The sequence below is a fragment of the Bufo bufo genome, chromosome 4, assembly GCF_905171765.1.
Source record: "Bufo bufo chromosome 4, aBufBuf1.1, whole genome shotgun sequence".
NCBI lineage: Eukaryota > Metazoa > Chordata > Amphibia > Anura > Bufonidae > Bufo > Bufo bufo.
Window position 1 is genome coordinate 428,879,986 of NC_053392.1, and position 21,773 is coordinate 428,901,758.

Below are 21,773 nucleotides of genomic sequence, written 5' to 3' on the forward strand. Positions count from 1 at the left end.
AACCTTTAAAAAAAATAGCCTTGGACTGTGCTGCTAAATCGCTATTGGTCTGAATCCCAGGTGTAGATGTCTGACTTGTTTGGAGCTTTGGAATGCACACTGTGGCAGCTTCTGCTGCAGCACTACAAGTCGCAAAATGGCGGCCGGCGGTCAGCCCAGGTACATGTGGATGGAAAAATCACTCTGGCCACTCTAAAAATAGCCAATCCCTATCAAAAAAGCAGCTCAGCTGCAGTTGTTCAGATGAATCACAGGTGGAGGAGAGAAATTTGCTTCCAATTATTCAATTATCCCTGCCTATTCTCGCCCTAGCATCAGCTGCGTCTATCCCTGTTCTATTCACATCGGGAGTGAGCACGTCCCGACGTGCGCACAAGCTTATAAAGAGGCTGAGTCACATGCTGCACTTGGCCAATCACAGCCTTGCCAATAGTAGGCATGGCTGCGATGGCATCTTAGGGCAAGTAGTATGATGCATGTTGATTGTCTGCTTTGCAGCCTTTCAAAATGCGCCAAAATACATGCCGAACGACGAACCCGAACCCAAACTTTTACGAAAAAGTTCGGGTTCGGGTCCGTGTCACGAACACCCCAAAATTCGGTACGGACCCGAACTATGCTCGAACTGTTCGCTCAACACTAATCATGACCAGACATCCTTAAAGCTGTAACCACGGTTTTACAGCAGTAGAATGTTATAATAATTGCACCACAATAGGAAGCACAGACATGATGTGAACCCAAGCCTAGGGTCAGTTAGCATAACATTTTTACATCATTTAAAAGTCACAAATTTTGGCAAATGCAGCTTTGCACAACAATTTGCAAATTTTTTCTGTTTTATGCATGTGGCATGTTAATTTGTTTCATGTCAAACTAGGTGGAATAGCATTTTGAGACAGTTTAAAGATGCGCCAAATTTAACAAACATTATATGACTATTAAACAAAACACAATTCGGGGATATACCCCCTTACCGGCTCTATCAGGGAACCACGATGTATGAAAAGCTAATGGTGTTTCACGGTGAGCAGAGACTCCTGATTCAAAGATTGGAATACAGCGGTGCTGGTTTTTTCTCAAACTGGTCACTTTATTTGTAGAAAAAAGTAAACACTCAAGCAATAAAAAACATCATCTTCTTGATGCCTTTCGGGCACCCAGGCCCTTTGTCAAAAGCATTGTATGTTTATGAACATACAAAAGTTAAAATACACGTTTAGAAAATGGATCAGGAGAAAAGTTTCATTAACAGGTGGGAGACAACCTACTGTAATGTTGAATCAGCCTCAGGCTAACAACCACCAGTGAATGGAATACACTTCAGTAAATCTTCAAAGCAAGCATACAGAGCACTGTTTAGAAACACTCGAGGTGCTTTTGCAATACAATTGAAAAAACACACTAAAAATAAAAGCAATAAATTGATATACTTAAAATCCCTGATGTTAATAGTGGTATATAACGTCCTGTCTCCTATTTAAACCTGTTGGGAATCTGGTTTCAAGCATAAAATTCCAGAAAGTTTCACTCGCTATTAGTTTTTTCTTATGATCGCCCCCCTCTGTATGGTTTAAAAACCCTTTCAATTCCACAGAAGGTGAAAAAAGATAAATCACCCCTGTGGACATCACGGAAGTGTCTGGAAACTGCAGAGGCGTTCAGAGCATTCTCATTATTCGCATCGGATACATGTTTACGGATCCTTGTTTTTAAAGTATTAGTAGTGCATCCCATGTACTGCAATTTACAGGAAGTGCAACAAATGAGAAACACAACATACTTAGTGTTGCAATTAATATAGGATGACATTTTAAAGGTTTTGTGTGATGTAAAGGTTTTTGTTGTTGTAACAGTTGCAACAGTGACAGATCTTATGCCCGCACCTATAAAAGCTTTTTTGTTTCCAGCCAAGTACATGAAGGTTTTTCAGAAAGAAACAAGCTGGGGATAGTATAGAGCTGTCCGTATGAGCTCTTTTTGCAAAACATTTGTTAAATATCCGAGAAAACCTTGTCTTGGTACAAAATAGGAATATATTTATTTATGCTATTAGTAACCTGTTTGTACTCCTGGCTGTACACTGTGGAAAAAACAATGCCCTTCTTTTTGGACTGGTTCTCATTCATACTCCTAGAAAATGGAGCTAGTAAAAATGTTTCCTCCTGGTATCAGAAGCATATTTTATGCCTCGTTACAAAGACCAGGTGGGATATATCCTAGCCAAAAAAACGGCTAGAAGAGTTCTCTGACATTCACTTTGAAAAATCGCATCATCTGAGCAGTTGTGTCTAGACCTTATAAACTCGCCCCTTGGAATATTTTTGATGATGTGTAATGGATGACATGATGTTGCATGCAAAAAAGAATTGCCAGCAGTAGGTTTAATGTACAGTAAGTGGCAGAGACAATATCATGATTGCATGCAGTTAACAACAGATCCATAAAATGTATACTCATTGTGTCAAAATGTAAAGTCAAACTTAAAATTACAATCATTGTTGTTGATAAATGTTCAGAAAGCAATAATATCCTCCTGACGACATTCCCAAATAATGAGGAGATCATCTATAAATCTGCCATACCATATTAGGTGCGATGAAAAGGGATTTTCTTCCGAAAAAATATAAGACTCCTTCCACCACGCCACAAAAAGGTTAGCTAATGAAGGTGAAAATTTAGCCACCATCGATGCGCCCCGCACTTGTAAGAAAAACTCACCATCAAAAACAAAATAATTGTGTTTTAACAAAAAATCAACTGGGGACAAAACAAATTGTTTAACCCCATTATTATAGGCGCTGTAAGATGATGCGACAGAGCCTGTAATGCTAATTCATGCTGTATACTGGAGTACAAAGAGGCCACATCACAGGTTACCCAGCAGTAACTGGATTTCCGCTAAATGTCCTGAAGGGACTGCAAAACATGCTTGCTGTCTCTAAGGTAACCTGGGACCTGTAGTACTAAAGGTTGCAAGATCCTATCCACCCACTGACCTAATCTTTAATTCAGGGAACCTATACCTGCAACTATAGGTCTCATAGGAGGGGGAAACACCTCCTTATTCACCTTAGGTAGCGAGTGGAAAATAGGAACAATTGGATGGGAGACAAGCAGAAAATCTCTCATTTCTTCATCCAAAACCCCTAAAGACAACCCCTCAGCCAGAAGTTTGGCAAGGGAATTTCTAAAGTGGGGTCACAGGGTAATTTCCGATAGGTAGAAGTGTCACACAAAAGCTCCAGATTTAACTTCCTATAGAGTGCAGAAATTACCCTGTGACCCCACTTTGCAATTTAGAAATTCCCTTGCCAAACTTCTGGCTGAGGGGTTGTCTTTAGGGGTTTTGGATGAAGAAATGAGAGATTTTCTGCTTGTCTCCCATCCAATTGTTCCTATTTTCCACTCACTACCTAAGGTCCATAAGGAGGTGTTTCCCCCTCCTATGAGACCTATAGTTGCAGGCATAGGTTCCTTGAATGAAAGTTTAGGTCAGTGAGTGGATAGGATCTTGCAACCTTTAGTACTACAGGTCCCAGGTTACCTTAGAGGCAGCAAGCATGTTTTGCAGTCCCTTCAGGACATTCAGTGGAAATCCAGTTACTGCTGGGTAATGTGGTACTCCTGTGATGTGGCCTCTTTGTACTCCAGCATACCGCATGAATTAGCATAACAGGCTCTGTCGCATCATCTGAACAGTTACAGGTCCTATAATAATGAGGTTAAACAATTTGTTTTGTCCTCAGTTGATTTTTTGTTAAAACACAATTATTTTGTTGTTGATGGTGAGTTTTTCTTACAAGTGCGGGGCGCATCAATGGGGGCTAAATTTTCTCATTCGTTAGCTAACCTTTTTGTGGCATGGTGGGAGGAGTCTTATATTTTTTCGGAAGAAAATCCCTTTTTATCGCACCTAATATGGTATGGCAGATTTATAGATATCTTCCTCATTATTTGGAAAGGTTATCAGGAGGATATCATTGCTTTCGGAACATTTATCAACAACAACGATTGTAATTTAAGTTTCACTTTAAATTTTGACACAATGAGTATAAGTTTTTTGGATCTGTTGCTCACTGCATGCAATCATGATATTGTCTCTGCCACCTACATTAAACCTACTGCGGGCAATTCTTTATTGCATGCAACACCATGTCATCCACTACACATCATCAAAAATATTCCAAGGGGCGAGTTTATAAGGTCTAGACGCAACTGCTCAGATGATGCGATTTTTCAAAGTGAATGTCAGAAAATTTCTAGACGTTTTTTGTCTAGGAAATATCCCACCTGGTCTTTGTAACGTGGCATAAAACATGCCTCTGATACCAGGAGGAAAGATTTTTACTAGCTCCATTTTCTAGGAGTATGAATGAGAACCAGTCCAAAAAGAAGGGCATTGTTTTTTGCCCACAGCCAGGAGTACAAACAGGTTACCAAATGTGTTGCAAAAAGAGTCAAATGTGTTGCAAAAAGAGCTTGTACGGTCAGCTCTATACTATCTCCAGCTTGTTTCTTTCTGAAAAACCATTATGTACTTGGCTGGAAAGAAAATGCTTTCATAGGTGCGGGCTGTGATGTCCACAGGGGTGATTTATCTTTTTTCACCTTCTGTGGAATTGAAAGGGTTTTTAAACCATACAGAGTTTGGAATTTTATGCTTAAAACCAGATTCCCAACAGGTTTAAATAGGAGACAGGATGTTATATACCACTATTAACATCAAGGATTTTATGTATATCAATTTATTGCTTTTGTTTTTAGTGTGTTTTTTCGATTGTATTGCAAAAGCACCTCGCGTGTGTCTGAACAGTGCTCTGTATGCTTGCTTTGAAGATTTAGTGAAGTGTATTCCATTCACAGGTGGTTGTTACCCTGAGGCTGATTCAACATTAGGTTGCCTCTCAACTGTTAATGAAACTTTTCTCCTGATAGGTGGATCCATTTTCTAAACGTGTATTTTAACTTTTGTATGTTCATTATCATACCATTCTTTTGACAAAGGGCCTGGGTGCCCGAAACACGTCAAGAAGATGATGTTTTTTTTATTGCTTGAGTGTTTACTTTTTTCTACAAATAAAGTGACCAATTTGGAATACGGCGGTGCTGTTTTTTTTCTCAATCTTCATTATATGACTATTGATAATTTTGGTGCAACTGTTGCCAAGTGAAAGTTAAAGCAAAATTACTTCAAAAAGTCATATAATTATATATTTGATATATGGGGCAAACATGTATTTAAAAAGTGCCCAGATGGTGAACGTTTGATGCCTGATATTCATTTGAGTCCAAATAATCCTGTTTTTCACAATTTCATGGTTGTTCAATTTGTCCATAGAAATTTCAAGTGACAGTATGTCTGTAACTTGGAAGTTTAATGCAAATGGTTAAGTGATTAGTTGCACTGATTTCACAATAGTCTGCACCATTTGTAAATGATTGTAAAATGTTGAATAATTTGACAACTGGCTAGCCTAAGACTGTCCAATCATGGCTGAGAGTGTCAGATTCCCCTTTAAAGGGAACCTGTCACCAGGATTTGATGTATAGAGCTGAGGACATGGGTTGCTAGATGGCCGCTAGCACATCCGCAATACCCAGTCCCCATAGCTCTGTGTGCTTTTATTGTGTAAAAAAAACATTTGATACATATGCAAATTAACCTGAGATGAGTCCTGTTCCTCAGATGAGTCAGGGACAGGACTCATCTCAGGTTAATTTGCATATGTATCAAATCGTTTTTTTTTACACAATAAAAGCACACAGAGCTATGGGGACTGTGTATTGCGGATGTGCTAGCGGCCATCTAGCAACCCATGTCCTCAGCTCTATACACAACATCCCGGTGACAGGTTCCCTTTAATAAGTTGAATAGTAAAGGTGGCCATACACATTACATAGAAATTGGTTGATGGTTGAACATCAGTTGAACAAACGCCTGGTGAAAGTTCATCTAAAACTTGATGTGCCAGGAATGTGTCAAGTTTCATGCCACAATCACAGAAATTTGGCCATAGTACACATTCTACTTTTCCATTTTAGTTGCCTACATTTAATCTGGCTTTAAGTGGAGCACTTCTTCTGGTTTGGTTTTCAACAAGGCACCGAATGACTAGAGGTACTGTTAATTTAATTGTTTTATTAATTTTTATATTTAGTGTTAGCAGTTGTACCTGTTGCTCAGCCATAATGAAAACCACATGCACTAGGAAAAGTGTATTCATTGATCCACTCCAATGAAGAGTTTTTGTACATTTGTTGACTTCTATTGACAAGGAATTCATTAATAATCAGAAAGCAATCAGATAAACGTCCTTTTTCAGATTTTTTTGTGAACCTGGGGTAACTGAGAGGACCAATTTAATCCACAACCTTTGGAAAATAATAACCCATTGGTGATAAGTCATCCTTTAAAGGGGTTATCCGAGAATTAATATTTATGACCTATACTTAGGATAGGTCTTCAATATGAGATCAGCTGTTAGAAGAGGCCAGGTGCTCAGTAAGTGCTGAAGCCTCTTCCTAGGCCATGTGACATCACCGTACATCGGTCACATGGCCTAATTGCAGCTCAGCCCCATTCAAGTAATATGTACAGCGTGGTGCTTGGGAAGCTGCCATGCTCACTAGAGCTCTGGTTAGCACCGCAGCTTCCTGAAACAGTTGATCGGCGGGGTGCAGGGACTCAGACCCTGCCAATGTGATATTGATGAACTATCCAGTGGATAGGTCATCAATATTATTTCCCAGATAACACCTTTTAGGCTTGATGTGTTTTAACCATTCACAGACTGAAGAGAACACAGGAAGCCAAGTATGAAATTAAATTATAATTTTCAGGTCTGATCTTGTTTGCAAGGAGTGTTAGCAGGTTCACAGAATATCAATGTATCTGCGGAACCTTAATTCTAAATATATAAAAGAAATTAGTTTGCAATATGACCAGCAAGGATCCTAGGACAGTAAGAGGCTAACGTATCAGCGTATCCATTTTAGCAAGCTGACCTTCAGTATAGACGAGAATAGTTTTTAGTAAGCTCAGTTTTTTACTGTTGTCCTCCAACTAGAATGCCAGTAACATCTGATAAGTCATTATTTTTTATTGCTGTACCAAGGAGTACCAAAGTTAGCACAGATTATAGAAGTCATTCAATTCCCAGCTTTCCACACATCACATTTATTATTGCTACAGCTGGTGAGTGTCTAAATCCCTCAGAGACTTTATATACTGTAGTTATGAGATAATTTCTTGGATGAACACATATAGATGACATAATGCTTTGCATAAACATATGGAGTTCTTATTGTAAATTCATATAGTTTGGGCTTCATTCCACCTCAACATTCTAGTGAGAGCAGGAACAACGTTATATATTTGCCAAATCAGTCATAGCATGATTTTTCATATACTTTTGCTAACTCTTTTCATCTTAGTCAACTTGGATATCCTTCAGAATTCCTTTCCTAGACAGTTGCAAAATCAAGAAAGCCTTAGTCTTTAATTTTGTATTATGTTAAGCCACTAGTCCGGTCTTCCTAGTGTTGGTGACGTACACCCTGTTGTGCAGATGTAGCACCAATACATTTTTAGCATATACAGTATGATCAATAATTTGACTAAAATATCTAATTCTTCAAAAAATGCAGGCTACAGTGCCTTTAAAAACGTAATACTCACCTTTGCATTCATACTTGAGATCAGAGAAATATACCAACTCTTGGGAAAAAACAAACAATCCCAGCCGTCCACCTGAATAGGTCTTGTCAAATAGTGGGCCAGAGTCTGCCATGATCTGTTTTCCTTCATAGACAACAACTCTAAGGCACAGAAAAGAAGGTTAGCATGGAGGGTTTACAGAAAAAAAACTAGAACAAATATCATAAAAATACTGTTTTATGAAGCCCAAACCCGATTTTTTTGAGTATTTTTCATTTTCAGTGTTCAGATGTTTTTGATGGCTGATAATTATTTGAAATTTTCTGTGGTATGCTGATTCTTAGCTCTCAATTTTTTATTTATTTCTTAGGTCAATTGCCTATGCAGACACAACTATAACTGACTGGTGGACATTGTAACATATCCCTACTGATCATACTTATGCCCGGCTGTGTCAATGAAACAGCAGAGGGCGTGCCTAATTTTAACCTTTCCATCAACAAGACTGTATGAGACTTTTTGCAGGAAGAGTTGTCATTTATAATCTGGAAGAGGGGAGCTTGTACATGAAAATACTATGAAATTGTCCTCGATACCAGATGTGCAAAATGTCCAAAACCCACATGGCAGAGAAATGGCCAAAGCAGTAAAGTTTAGACACTTATGTTTGTTTTACAAAAATAAAAAAAAACTGAGCAGAGCAAAAAGAAGCACTTGTTTGTGATAGATATATACACACACCAATTAATGTTAAAAGTCACCCGAACAAACAAATACAGACAAAAATTAAGCATTCCACAAGTGATATAAAACATAAAGGATATCTAAATCACCCTGGGAGTTTGCCCTTCAGAACAAAGTAATGATGAGTTTACACAGGGCAAGGAGCAGTCGATTACTGAGAAAGAAGCATTCCTTCCAGGCACCTGGTTGCTAGATCAGTGGGGGTGAAGTGCTACATTTACATGCAGCGATCATCTTCAAGGAATGAGAATGAGCTATCACTATTGCGATCGCTCTTCCTCATACAGCTGCATTGTTTCTGGGCAGCAGAGTGCAGTTTAGAGAGCATGATCCGCTGCCCACAAACGATAATTTACTTGCCTGCAGAAACAACAGTTTACAAGGGTTTGCAGGCACTTTCGTCCACGATAATCTCCCTAACTATTGGGCCATGTAAACCTGCCATTACTGCACATGTCTACACAATAATACATAATAAGTTTGAAACATGATACTACATATCTCACCTAATATAACCAGTCTTTGGTCTGTGAGTTAGATGCCACCTATATGCAGTATAATCTTTCCAGCCTATATTCTTGGGATCATGCCACAATGTTCTCACCTAAGAAAGTTAAGGTTTATGTTGTTAGCACAGAATGCAATAAAAATTTATACTGAAGGTAACAATTAGGGATGAGCGAATCGACTTAGGATGAAACATCCGAAGTCGATTCGCATAAAACTTTGTTCTAATACTATACGGAGCAGGAGCTTCGTACAGTATTAGAATGTATTGGCTCCGATGAGCCAAAGCTATTGCTTCGCGAAGTCTTGCGAGACTTTGTGCAATAACTTCATAAATAAATTTCTAATGTAAAAACCATTTCCCAAACTCGGGTTTGGTTCCAAGTGGTACCTTGGATTCAAATCCAAGTTCGGGTTTTTTACAGTACAAATTAATTTATGAAGTTATTGCGCAAAGTCTTCGGCTCATCGGAGCCAATATATTCTAATACTATACGGAGCTCCTGCTCCGTACAGTATTAGAACAAATTTTTATGCGAATAGACTTTGGATGTTTCATTTGAAGTCGATTCGCTCATCTCTAGTAACAATAGTTAAATAATAATTTTTACCTCTCCTGGTGTATTTCCGGTATGCCAAAGAGCATTTCTTAAGTGCTCACCAGTGCCTGTTGTAGAATTGACAACTTTTAGTGAAACTCCAGAGTAACCATAGGCCCTGGATGGTTTATCTTCCCAGTATGTCTGTGTGACTTGTTTCCACATGAGAACATAAAACCTGCTGCTAGACTGATAACCAAAAACAAAGCCAGCATAGTCATCATCCCGATCTGTGTTCACAAAAAATGTTCCACTGAAGTCCACTGCACTGAATTCATCATAACCTAGGTGACAAATAAATAAATTGTAAGCATATTAATTATGAATGCTGAACTAGTTACAACTTAGAATGCATAAAACAAGTTGGAAACAATAATTGTGATTTTATAAAAGTAGCTATTAGATATAAACTACAATACTCATTCATTTGAAAGCAATTAACTCAACCTGTACGCAGACATCCCAACTTGCAAAAACTCATTTCAGGGAGGTGCACTTCTCATTTCAGGGAGGTGCACTTCTCATTTCAGGGAGGTTTTCTTTTTTTTTTTCTTTCACAAACTTTTTATTACATTTTCCAAACATATGCAGTATCTGCACACTTTGATCTATGGCAGGGGTCAGCAACCTTCGGCACTCCAGCTGCTGTGAAACTACAACTCCCAGCATGCAAACTTACTCTGCTGTTCTTGTAACTCCCACAGAAGTTAAAGGAGGATTCTGGGAGTTGTAGTTTCAGAACAGCTGGAGTACCGGAGGTTGCTGATCCCTGCTCTATGGTGTGGAGGACTGGGCTCATTACCCTGCCCCAAATTATCATATTTATGTATATGATTAAAGCCCTGTGAGCCCTGTGAGCTAAACATATGCTCATGTCCAGAGTAGCATTCTGATTTCTAAGGTGGCCTTATAAAAGCTATTTGTTGCTTTATTATGCGGAAAAACTGGTTTTACTAACCTGTCAATCATTGAATTAAGGTGCCCAAGCAGGGGAGGTCTGTGGATGCATGGTGACCGGCCGCACGCATCGCCGTTCGTGCCCAGCGCCGCCTTCTACTCCTCAGTGCCGCCTATCCCTCCCCCTCCTCCCGCTTTGAGATCCCGCGCACAGGCTCAGCCTGATTCGCCGTTGCGGACTGCTTGGCATCGGCTTCTTCTTGCACTGTGCGCACGCGCCGAGAAGGGGACACTGCTACAGGTTGCCGGAAAGGTTTACTGCGAGTAAACTAGAGATGGGAAGTTCGGATCTTTCACACGAATCGGTTCATTTGAATCCGTTCATTCAAATGAACCGATTCGTGAATCGAATCTTCTTGGTCTGAGTCAGGAAGTTTATTCTTTAAAACCCTGTGTGTAATTATCTACCCCACTGTAGGAAAAAAACAAGCATCCAGGGGGTGTGAATTTAACACTGGGGTAAATAATATAATTAAAATGGAGGGTTAAATGTGTAAATGTATTTAAAAAAAATACATTTCTCTCAATAGTTATATAGCTACTGAATGAGACAGAAGAAGGGATGCCTTTAACATATATATCTCCTTGAGAAGCCAATTTGACCCTAAAGGGTTAATTCAACCTGTAATCTAAACTCTGTGTCCTGTCACTTCTCTTATCTCTCTGCTCTGCTATCAGTAAACCTTTCCGGGATATATTGTTTCACATGCGGGCGTCAGGGAGCCACTATCTAATAACGGGAGATTCCCTGAACGTCCGGGAGACTTGAGATCCCTGCTGTACGTTCCGGGAGGAAACACTTTGATAGCCAAGTTATGTTTGATATGTCCTGCCTACTAAAAGGTATAGCTCAGGGTAGTTAGTGGCTAGGACCACGACCATGATAAGCATATTTATTATGAATGCTGAACTAGTCACAACTTAGGAAACAAGTTGTAAACAATGATTGTGAGTTAAAGAGGACCTTTCACTTGTAAAAACAATGTGAACTAAGTATGCTGACATATAGAGTGGCGCCCGGGGATCTTACTGCACTTACTATTATCCCCGGGCGCCGCTCCGTTCTCCCGTTATGCCCTCCGGTACCTTTGCTCTGTAAGTTATAGTAGGCGGTGTCTTCCGTTGTCCTGTGGGCGTCTCCTTCTCCTAGGCTGCAGCGCTGGGCAATCACAGCGCACAACTCACAGCCTGGGAGAAAAAAAACTCCCAGGCTGTGAGCTGTGCGCTGCGATTGGCCAGCGCTGCAGCCTAGGAGAAGGAGACGCCCACAGGACAAGGGAAGACACCGCCTACTATAACTTACAGAGCAAAGGTACCGGAGGGCATAACGGGAGAACGGAGCAGCGCCCGGGGATAATAGTAAGTGCAGTAAGATCCCCGGGCGCCACTCTATATGTCAGCATACTTAGTTCACAGTGTTTTTACAAGTGAAAGGTCCTCTTTAATAAAAGTGGCTATTAGATATAAACTACAATACTCATCCATTTGAATGCAATTAATTCAACCTGTACGTTCCGGGAGGAAATACTTTGATAGCCAAGTTATGTTTGATACGTCCTGCCTACTAAAAAGGTATAGCTCAAGATAGATGGTGGCTAAGACCACGACCTTGGGCATGCTTTAAAACCACAAATATAGTATTTAAAGCTGACAGAGCAGGCATATGTTACAGCTACTGTACACAGCAGCCTGTTCATAGCAGTAAAGGTGACTGTTTGGAATGTGTGGAGGATTTTGAAGATGAGGATGATCCAGATCATTTGCTTTAGATCATCCTAGAGAAAGGTTTAAAATGAATGTTTATGCTTGTTATACCCCTCCCCTTCATCATTTAGACTGCATACTCGCTCTCTGACTGCCATATATGGGAGGTCTTCTCCTGTCTGACTGCATTGTGCCAACGGTACAATTTAATGAGGAAAGGGTAATTCTATGTCTGTTTGCTTTTTTTTTTCTCCAGGGGTTGGACTAGGCTGCTTAGTTCCAGTTAGGGTAAATCTTAATGCTTCAGCATACCAAGACATTTTGGTCAATTGTATACTTTCAACTTTGTGGGAACAGTTTGCTGAAGGCCCTTTTCTGCTTCAGCAAGACAATAATGGCTATGTCCCGCTGTACAAAATAAGGTCCATAAAGGAGTGGTTTCGTGCTTTTGGTGTGTAAGAACCTGGCAGGCCTGTCTCATTTACTATTTTCTACGTCTGTTTTAGCCATAGAAAATGATCTAAATGTAAGACAGCTCGGAAGTGGCGGATCCACAGCCAGTGCAGAATCTATGCCGTTCTTAATAAATGTGCCCCTATATCTATGTTTGATTGCATTTGTTATGTGAGCAATTGGTGCAACCGATATGGTGCTTGTAAAAGTTAAAGCCATGGAGTCAAAATACACTATATGGACATAAGTATTGGGACACCTATCAGAGTTTTTATGACATTAATATTTAATCGGTCTCTATTTACAGCTAAACCAGCTTCCTTTCCTGGGAGAGTCTGGCTTGCAATCTCCTTTCTATTTTTTCCCAAGATGTTTCCAACCCTGTCAGCCTGTCCCCTACCCCGCTCATGCCATGCTTACTTTTTAGTACCTTTGCGCCACAATCTGCGACAGAAATACACCTAATATAGGTGTATTTCTGTTTAATAAATGACCTCCATAGTTTGTACTATTACACTTTCCTTATGCTATCCATGTCCAATGTTTAGCATAAAATCTGCTGACAGCTTTGCTAGGGTAACCTGATATATGTTACAGTCGCAATCATAATTAAAAGCCCAAGAGAAGAATGTATTTCTGACCAATGGTATAGATTTCTCTCAGTCCGAATTTACACAAATTTTTACACACTGACTGTTGCCATAAACAAACATTTCTAATTACTTCCTTAACAAAAATCAGTATTAGCTAATACATTAGATTAAGTTTAGGTATTTGTGATTGGACGATTGTTTGAATTTGCATAGTGAGATGGGAAATTATATATAAACCCCAATTTAATTTGCATCAAATAATTGGTTGGGACATCCCTGCTTTTGACGCTTCTTTACCACACACAATAGTGAAGTCAGACAGATATAGTATGTATGACATTTTACGGTTTTTATGCAGTACATTTTGATACATTTTGCATGGAGACTGTTTGAGTCTTGACTGTCATAAAATAAAAAGTGCACGGAAATAAGACAAGTGCATTTTCTGGCAGTCCACGCATGTAAAATATTTGATGTGGACCCATTGTGTCACTGAACAGATTTAACTTAGGGCTATTCTGATTCCTAAGGGCATTATCTAAGTGTTTTTCATCCCACTTTTCACCCTTTCCTCCTAGTACAGGGATCTGGCCTTTGATGCAAGGGAACCAGCAGGCCACTAGTTCTTGAAGTATTCTCTGTTTAGTAACAGCTGACCCAGGTGGGCCAGAGACACTGGTCCATGGCACCTAAGGGACAGACAAGATCCTGATTACTGAATATTCAGAGGTCAGGTCAGGCAGAATATGTTCAGTTCAGTAAACAGGCAATAGGTCAGGGCAGGTGGCATAGGGTAAATATGATGAAAAGGCAAAAGTCAGGATGAATGGAAAAGGATCAAGGTGGTAAACAGAGGCAGAGATCAGGCATGTAAACTAGAAGACACGTACACCTTTACAGGAAGTAGACAAGCTAGCAACCTGTCCATAGGGAAAGGCACCATATACAGTATAAATCAGTAAAAGCAGCCATTGGCTGGAAACATATTAGGCCGTACATGTTTGCTTATTTAATACCAGACAGAGCACATGTAAGGGAGCAGTGCAGTAACTAGTAAGCAGGAGGCAGAGAGAGAAAAGGCCTACAGCTTGGGACAACACAAACTATGGCGGGCAACAAAACAAAGAGATACCACATCCAGGGAGTGCTGATAACAGAGAGCTGCAGCAGCCATGCTCACAGAGAGTGAGGAGATGCCAGTGGGCACAGATCAATGGCATTACAATGCAATGGAAAATCAAAGCTGGTGTAGATTTAAAGGGTTTGTACACCTTCGGGGGCAATTTCTTTCATGATTGCATTTACGCATTTTAAATTTACTCTGGAACTTTTTTATCTGTACAGGGCTGAGTTTCTCTAGTAGCAGGCTCTGTCAGTCAGCTCACCTGAGGGGCTCCTTATCTCTGATCTCTAACCTTAAAAACACTGATTATAGTTCAATTCTTATATTACTGATAATAATGTGGCTTAAATAAGTGTTTATGACTAGAGTTGAGCAAACACCTGGATGTTCGGGTTCGAGAAGTTCGGCCGAACTTCCCGGAAATGTTCGGGTTCGGAAACTTTGTCCCGAACCCGAACCCCATTGAAGTCAATGGGGACCCGAACTTTTGGGCACTAAAAAGGCTGTAAAACAGCCCAGGAAAGAGCTAGAGGGCTGCAAAAGGCAGCAACATGTAGGTAAATCCCCTGCAAACAAATGTGGATAGGGAAATTAATTAAAATTAAAATAAAAAAAAATAAAATTAACCAATATCAATTGGACAGAGGTCCCATAGCAGGGAATCTGGCTTCACGTCAGCAGAGAATCAGTCTCTTCATGCCATAGCAAAGAATCTGGCTTCATGTCAGCAGAGAATCAGTCTCTTCATGCCATAGCAGAGAATCTGGCTTCATGTCAGCGCAGAATCTGTCTTCATGTCATAGCAGAGAATCAGGCTTCACGTCACCCACCACTGGAACAGGCCACTGTCACATATTTAGGCCCCGGTACCCAGACAGAGGAGAAAGGTCCCGTAACAGAGAATCTGGCCTTATGTCAGCACAGAATCTGTCTTCATGTCATAGCAGAGAATCAGGCTTCACGTCACCCACCACTGGAACAGGCCACTGTCACATATTTAGGCCCCGGCACCCAGACAGAGGAGAGAGGTCCCGTAACAGAGAATCTAGCCTTATGTCAGCACAGAATCTGTCTTCATGTCATAGCAGAGAATCAGGCTTCACGTCACCCACCACTGGAACAGGCCACTGTCACACATTTAGGCCCCGGCACCCAAGCAGAGGAGAGAGGTCCCGAAACAGAGAATCTGGCCTTATGTCAGCACAGAATCTGTCTTCATGTCATAGCAGAGAATCAGGCTTCACGTCACCCACCACTGGAACAGGCCACTGTCACACATTTAGGCCCCGGCACCCAGGCAGAGGAGAGAGGTCCCGTAACAGAGAATCTGGCCTTATGTCAGCACAGAATCTGTCTTCATGTCATAGCAGAGAATCAGGCTTCACGTCACCCACCACTGGAACAGGCCACTGTCACACATTTAGGCCCCGGCACCCAAGCAGAGGAGAGAGGTCCCGTAACAGAGAATCTGGTCTTATGTCAGCACAGAATCAGTCTTCATGTCATAGCAGAGAATCAGGCTTCACGTCACCCACCACTGGAACAGGCCACTGTCACATATTTAGGCCCAGGCACCCAGGCAGAGGAGAGAGGTCCCGTAACAGAGAATCTGGCGTTATGTCAGCACAGAATCAGTCTTCATGTTATAGCAGAGAATCAGGCTTCACGTCACCCACCACTGGAACAGGCCACTGTCACACATTTAGGCCCCGGCACCCAGGCAGAGGAGAGAGGTCCCGTAACAGAGAATCTGGCCTTATGTCAGCGCAGAATCAGTCTTCATGTCATAGCAGAGAATCAGGCTTCACGTCACCCACCACTGGAACAGGCCACTGTCACACATTTAGGCCCCGGCACCCAGGCAGAGGAGAGAGGTCCCGTAACAGAGAATCTGGCCTTATGTCAGCACAGAATCTGTCTTCATGTCATAGCAGAGAATCAGGCTTCACGTCACCCACCACTGGAACAGGCCACTGTCACACATTTAGGCCCCAGCACCCAGGCAGAGGAGAGAGGTCCCGTAACAGAGAATCTGGCGTTATGTCAGCGCAGAATCAGTCTTCATGTCATAGCAGAGAATCAGGCTTCACGTCACCCACCACTGGAACAGGCCACTGTCACATATTTAGGCCCAGGCACCCAGGCAGAGGAGAGAGGTCACGTAACAGAGAATCTGGCCTTATGTCTGCGCAGAATCAGTCTTCATGTCATAGCAGAGAATCAGGCTTCACGTCACCCACCACTGGAACAGGCCACTGTCACACATTTAGGCCCCGGCACCCAGGCAGAGGAGAGAGGTCCCGTAACAGAGAATCTGGCCTTATGTCAGCGCAGAATCAGTCTTCATGTCATAGCAGAGAATCAGGCTTCACGTCACCCACCACTGGAACAGGCCACTGTCACATATTTAGGCCCAGGCACCCAGGCAGAGGAGAGAGGTCCCGTAACAGAGAATCTGGCCTTATGTCAGCACAGAATCAGTCTTCATGTCATAGCAGAGAATCAGGCTTCACGTCACCCACCACTGGAACAGGCCACTGTCACACATTTAGGCCCCGGCACCCAGGCAGAGGAGAGAGGTCCCGTAACAGAGAATCTGGCCTTATGTCAGCACAGAATCTGTCTTCATGTCATAGCAGAGAATCAGGCTTCACGTCACCCACCACTGGAACAGGCCACTGTCACACATTTAGGCCCCGGCACCCAGACAGAGGAGAGGTTCATTGAACTTTGGGTTGCCCCGCAATATAATGGTAAAATGAAAATAAAAATAGTATTGAATGAGGAAGTGCCCTGGAGTAGAATAATATATTGTTAAGGGGAGGTAGTTAATATCTAATCTGCACAAGGGATGGACAGGTCCTGTGGGATCCATGCCTGGTTCATTTTTATGAACGTCAGCTTGTCCACATTGACTGTAGACAGACGGCTGCGTTTGTCTGTAATGACGCCCCCTGCCGTGCTGAATACACGTTCAGACAAAACGCTGGCCGCCGGGCAGGCCAGCACCTCCAAGGCATAAAAGGCTAGCTCTGGCCACGTGGACAATTTGGAGACCCAGAAGTTGAATGGGGCCGAACCATCAGTCAGTACGTGGAGAGGTGTGCACAGGTACTGTTCCACCATGTTAGTGAAATGTTGCCTCCTGCTAACACGTTCCGTATCAGGTGGTGGTGCAGTTAACTGTGGCGTGGTGACAAAACTTTTCCACATCTCTGCCATGCTAACCCTGCCTTCAGAGGAGCTGGCCGTGACACAGCTGCGTTGGCGACCTCTTGCTCCTCCTCTGCCTTCGCCTTGGGCTTCCACTGGTTTCCCTGTGACATTTGGGAATGCTCTCAGTAGCGCGTCTACCAACGTGCGCTTGTACTCGCGCATCTTCCTATCACGCTCCAGTGTAGGAAGTAAGGTGGGAACATTGTCTTTGTACCAGGGATCCAGCAGGGTGGCAACCCAGTAGTCCGCACACGTTAAAATGTGGGCAACTCTGCTGTCGTTGCGCAGGCACTGCAGCATGTAGTCGCTCATGTGTGCCAGGCTGCCCAGAGGTAAGGACAAGCTGTCCTCTGTGGGAGGCGTATCGTCATCGTCCTGTGTTTCCCCCCAGCCACGCACCAGTGATGGGCCCGAGCTGCTTTGGGTGCCACCCCGCTGTGAACATGCTTCATCCTCATCCTCCTCCACCTCCTCCTCATCCTCGTCCTCCAGTAGTGGGCCCTGTCTGGCCACATTTGTACCTGGCCTCTGGTGTTGCAAAAAACCTCCCTCTGAGTCATTGCGAAGAGACTGGCCTGAAAGTGCTAAAAATGACCCCTCTTCCTCCTCTTCCTCCTGGGCTACCTCCTCTTCCATCATCGCCCTAAGTGTTTTCTCAAGGAGACATAGAAGTGGTATTGTAACGCTGATAACGGCGTCATCGCCACTGGCCATGTTGGTGGAGTACTCGAAACAGTGCAACAGCGCACACAGGTCTCGCATGGAGGCCCAGTCATTGGTGGTGAAGTGGTGCTGTTCCGCAGTGCGACTGACCCGTGCGTGCAGCAGCTGAAACTCCACTATGGCCTGCTGCTGCTCGCACAGTCTGTCCAGCATGTGCAAGGTGGAGTTCCACCTGGTAGGCACATCGCATATGAGGCGGTGAGCAGGAAGGCCGAAGTTACGCTGTAGCGCAGACAGGCGTGCAGCAGCAGGGTGTGAACGCCGGAAGCGCGAACAGACGGCCCGCACTTTATGCAGCAGCTCTGACATGTCGGGGTAGTTGCGAATGAACTTCTGCACCACCAAATTCAGCACATGCGCCAGGCAAGGGATGTGCGTCAAACCGGCTAGTCCCAGAGCTGCAACGAGATTTCGCCCATTATCGCACACCACCAGGCCGGGCTTGAGGCTCACCGGCAGCAACCACTCGTCGGTCTGTTGTTCTATACCCCGCCACAACTCCTGTGTGGTGTGGGGCCTGTCCCCCAAACATATGAGTTTCAGAATGGCCTGCTGACGTTTACCCCGGGCTGTGCTGAAGTTGGTGGTGAAGGTGTGTGGCTGACTGGATGAGCAGGTGGAAGAAGAGGAGGAGGAAGCTGAGTAGGAGGAGGAGGAGACAGGAGGCAAAGAATGTTGCCCTGCGATCCTTGGCGGCGGAAGGATGTGCGCCAAACAGCTCTCCGCCTGGGGCCCAGCCGCCACTACATTTACCCAGTGTGCAGTTAGGGAGATATAGCTTCCCTGGCCGTGCTTACTGGTCCAAGTATCTGTGGTTAGGTGGACCTTGCCACAGATGGCGTTGCGCAGTGCACACTTGATTTTATCGGACACTTGGTTGTGCAGGGAAGGCACAGCTCTCTTGGAGAAGTAGTGGCGGCTGGGAACAACATACTGTGGGACAGCAAGCGACATGAGCTGTTTGAAGCTGTCTGTGTCCACCAGTAGGGATGAGCGAACCCGAACTGTATAGTTCGGGTTCGTACCGAATTTTGGGGTGTCCGTGACACGGACCCGAACCCGAACATTTTCGTAAAAGTCCGGGTTCGGGTTCGGTGTTTGGCGCTTTTTGAAAGGCTGCAAAGCAGCCAATCAACAAGCGTCATACTACTTGGCCCAAGAGGCCATCACAGCCATGCCTACTATTGGCATGGCTGTGATAGGCCAGTGCACCATGTGACCCAGCCTCTATTTAAGCTGGAGTCACGTAGCGCCGCACGTCACTCTGCTATGATCAGTATAGGGAGAGGTTGCAGCTGCGACGTTAGGGCGAGATTAGGCAGATTAACTCCTCCAAAAGACTTCATTCTGTGATCGATCTGCAGCTGTGGATCATTGAAGTGCTATTATTGACTTGCTCACTTTTTTGAGGCTGCCCAGAGCGTTTTTAGATCACTTTTTTTCTGGGGTGATCGGCGGCCATTTTGTGACTTGTGGTGCGCCAGCACGAGCTATCACCAAGTGTATTTAACCATCGATAGTGTGGTTATTTTGTGCTATATCCTACATCAGCTGCAGGCTGAGCCTGTGTCACCGAAGTGCATTTAACTATCAACAGTCTGGTTATTTTTTGGCCGTATACTACATCTGGTGCAGGCTGAGCCTGTGTCACCCAAGTGCATTTAACCATCAACAGTGTGGTTATTTTTTGGCCATACATCAGGGGCAAGTTGAGCCTGTCACCCAGCGCCTAAAAAATAGACCTGACATTTCTATTCAACCAAATCTGCACAGTTTTAGCTGGTCAAGTTATTTGTAGTGACCGTAAAAGCAGACTTTTTGTTCTGGGTTGAAAAAGCATTCCCAAATTTGCCATTCTGAAAATAACTAGTTTGTGGTATTTGAGGCCTACTTGAAATCTATCCCAAAAAGAAACACTTACATTGAAGGTATTGATAGTGTCATTCAGAAAAACCTAAGACACACGCTAGCGTGCTGATAGAAGTGTCATTCTGTGATTAAACCTATAACTGTCACACAGCGCAAAAAAAAACAGGTCTCACATCTCTATTCAACCAAATCTGCACAGTTTTAGCTGGTCAAGTTATTTGTAGTGACCGTAAAAGCAGACTTTTTGTTCTGGGTTGAAAAAGCATTCCCAAATTTGCCATTCTCAAAATAACTAGTTTCTGGTATTTGAGGCCTACTTGAAATCTATCCCAAAAAGAAAATCTTACATTCAAGGTATTGATAGTGTGATTCAGAAAAACCTAAGACACACGCTAGCGTGCTGATAGAAGTGTCATTCTGTGATTAAACCTTTAACTGTCACACAGCGCAAAAAAAAACAGGTCTCACATCTCTATTCAACCAAATCTGCACAGTTTTAGCTGGTCAAGTTATTTGTAGTGACCGTAAAAGCAGACTTTTTGTTCTGGGTTGAAAAAGCATTCCCAAATTTGCCATTCTCAAAATAACTAGTTTCTGGTATTTGAGGCCTACTTGAAATCTATCCCAAAAAGAAACACTTACATTGAAGGTATTGATAGTGTCATTCAGAAAAACCTAAGACACACGCTAGCGTGCTGATAGAAGTGTCATTCTATGATTAAACCTATAACTGTCACACAGCGCAAAAAAAAACAGGTCTCACATCTCTATTCAACCAAATCTGCACAGTTTTAGCTGGTCAAGTTATTTGTAGTGACCGTAAAAGCAGACTTTTTGTTCTGGGTTGAAAAAGCATTCCCAAATTTGCCATTCTCAAAATAACTAGTTTGTGGTATTTGAGGCCTACTTGAAATCTATCCCAAAAAGAAAATCTTACATTGAAGGTATTGATAGTGTCATTCAGAAAAACCTAAGACACACGCTAGCGTGCTGATAGAAGTGTCATTCTGTGATTAAACCTATAACTGTCACACAGCGCAAAAAAAAACAGGTCTCACATCTCTATTCAACCAAATCTGCACAGTTTTAGCTGGTCAAGTTATTTGTAGTGACCGTAAAAGCAGACTTTTTGTTCTGGGTTGAAAAAGCATTCCCAAATTTGCCATTCTGAAAATAACTAGTTTGTGGTATTTGAGGCCTACTTGAAATCTATCCCAAAAAGAAACACTTACATTGAAGGTATTGATAGTGTCATTCAGAAAAACCTAAGACACACGCTAGCGTGCTGATAGAAGTGTCATTCTGTGATTAAACCTATAACTGTCACACAGCGCAAAAAAAAACAGGTCTCACATCTCTATTCAACCAAATCTGCACAGTTTTAGCTGGTCAAGTTATTTGTAGTGACCGTAAAAGCAGACTTTTTGTTCTGGGTTGAAAAAGCATTCCCAAATTTGCCATTCTCAAAATTGTGGTGAACGGGAACAATGAGGAAAACATCTAATAAGGGACGCGGACGTGGACATGGTCGTGGTGGTGTTAGTGGACCCTCTGGTGCTGGGAGAGGACGTGGCCGTTCTGCCACAGCCACACGTCCTAGTGAACCAACTACCTCAGGTCCCAGT

The 21,773-nt window shown here is 42.8% G+C and overlaps 1 protein-coding gene across 1 annotated transcript in view; it reads right to left on the bottom strand.

Annotated features, from left to right (window-relative positions):
- The window catches only part of THBS2 (thrombospondin 2), a 305,556-nt gene that overhangs the window by 13,940 nt on the left and 269,843 nt on the right, over nt 1-21,773 (bottom strand). The window contains exons 19-21 of the mRNA XM_040429332.1: nt 9,523-9,794; nt 8,911-9,008; nt 7,682-7,821 (exon numbers count right to left, since the gene is read on the bottom strand). Of these exons, the coding sequence (XP_040285266.1) occupies nt 7,682-7,821; nt 8,911-9,008; nt 9,523-9,794 (510 nt within the window). The remainder of the gene's footprint in view (nt 1-7,681; nt 7,822-8,910; nt 9,009-9,522; nt 9,795-21,773) is intronic.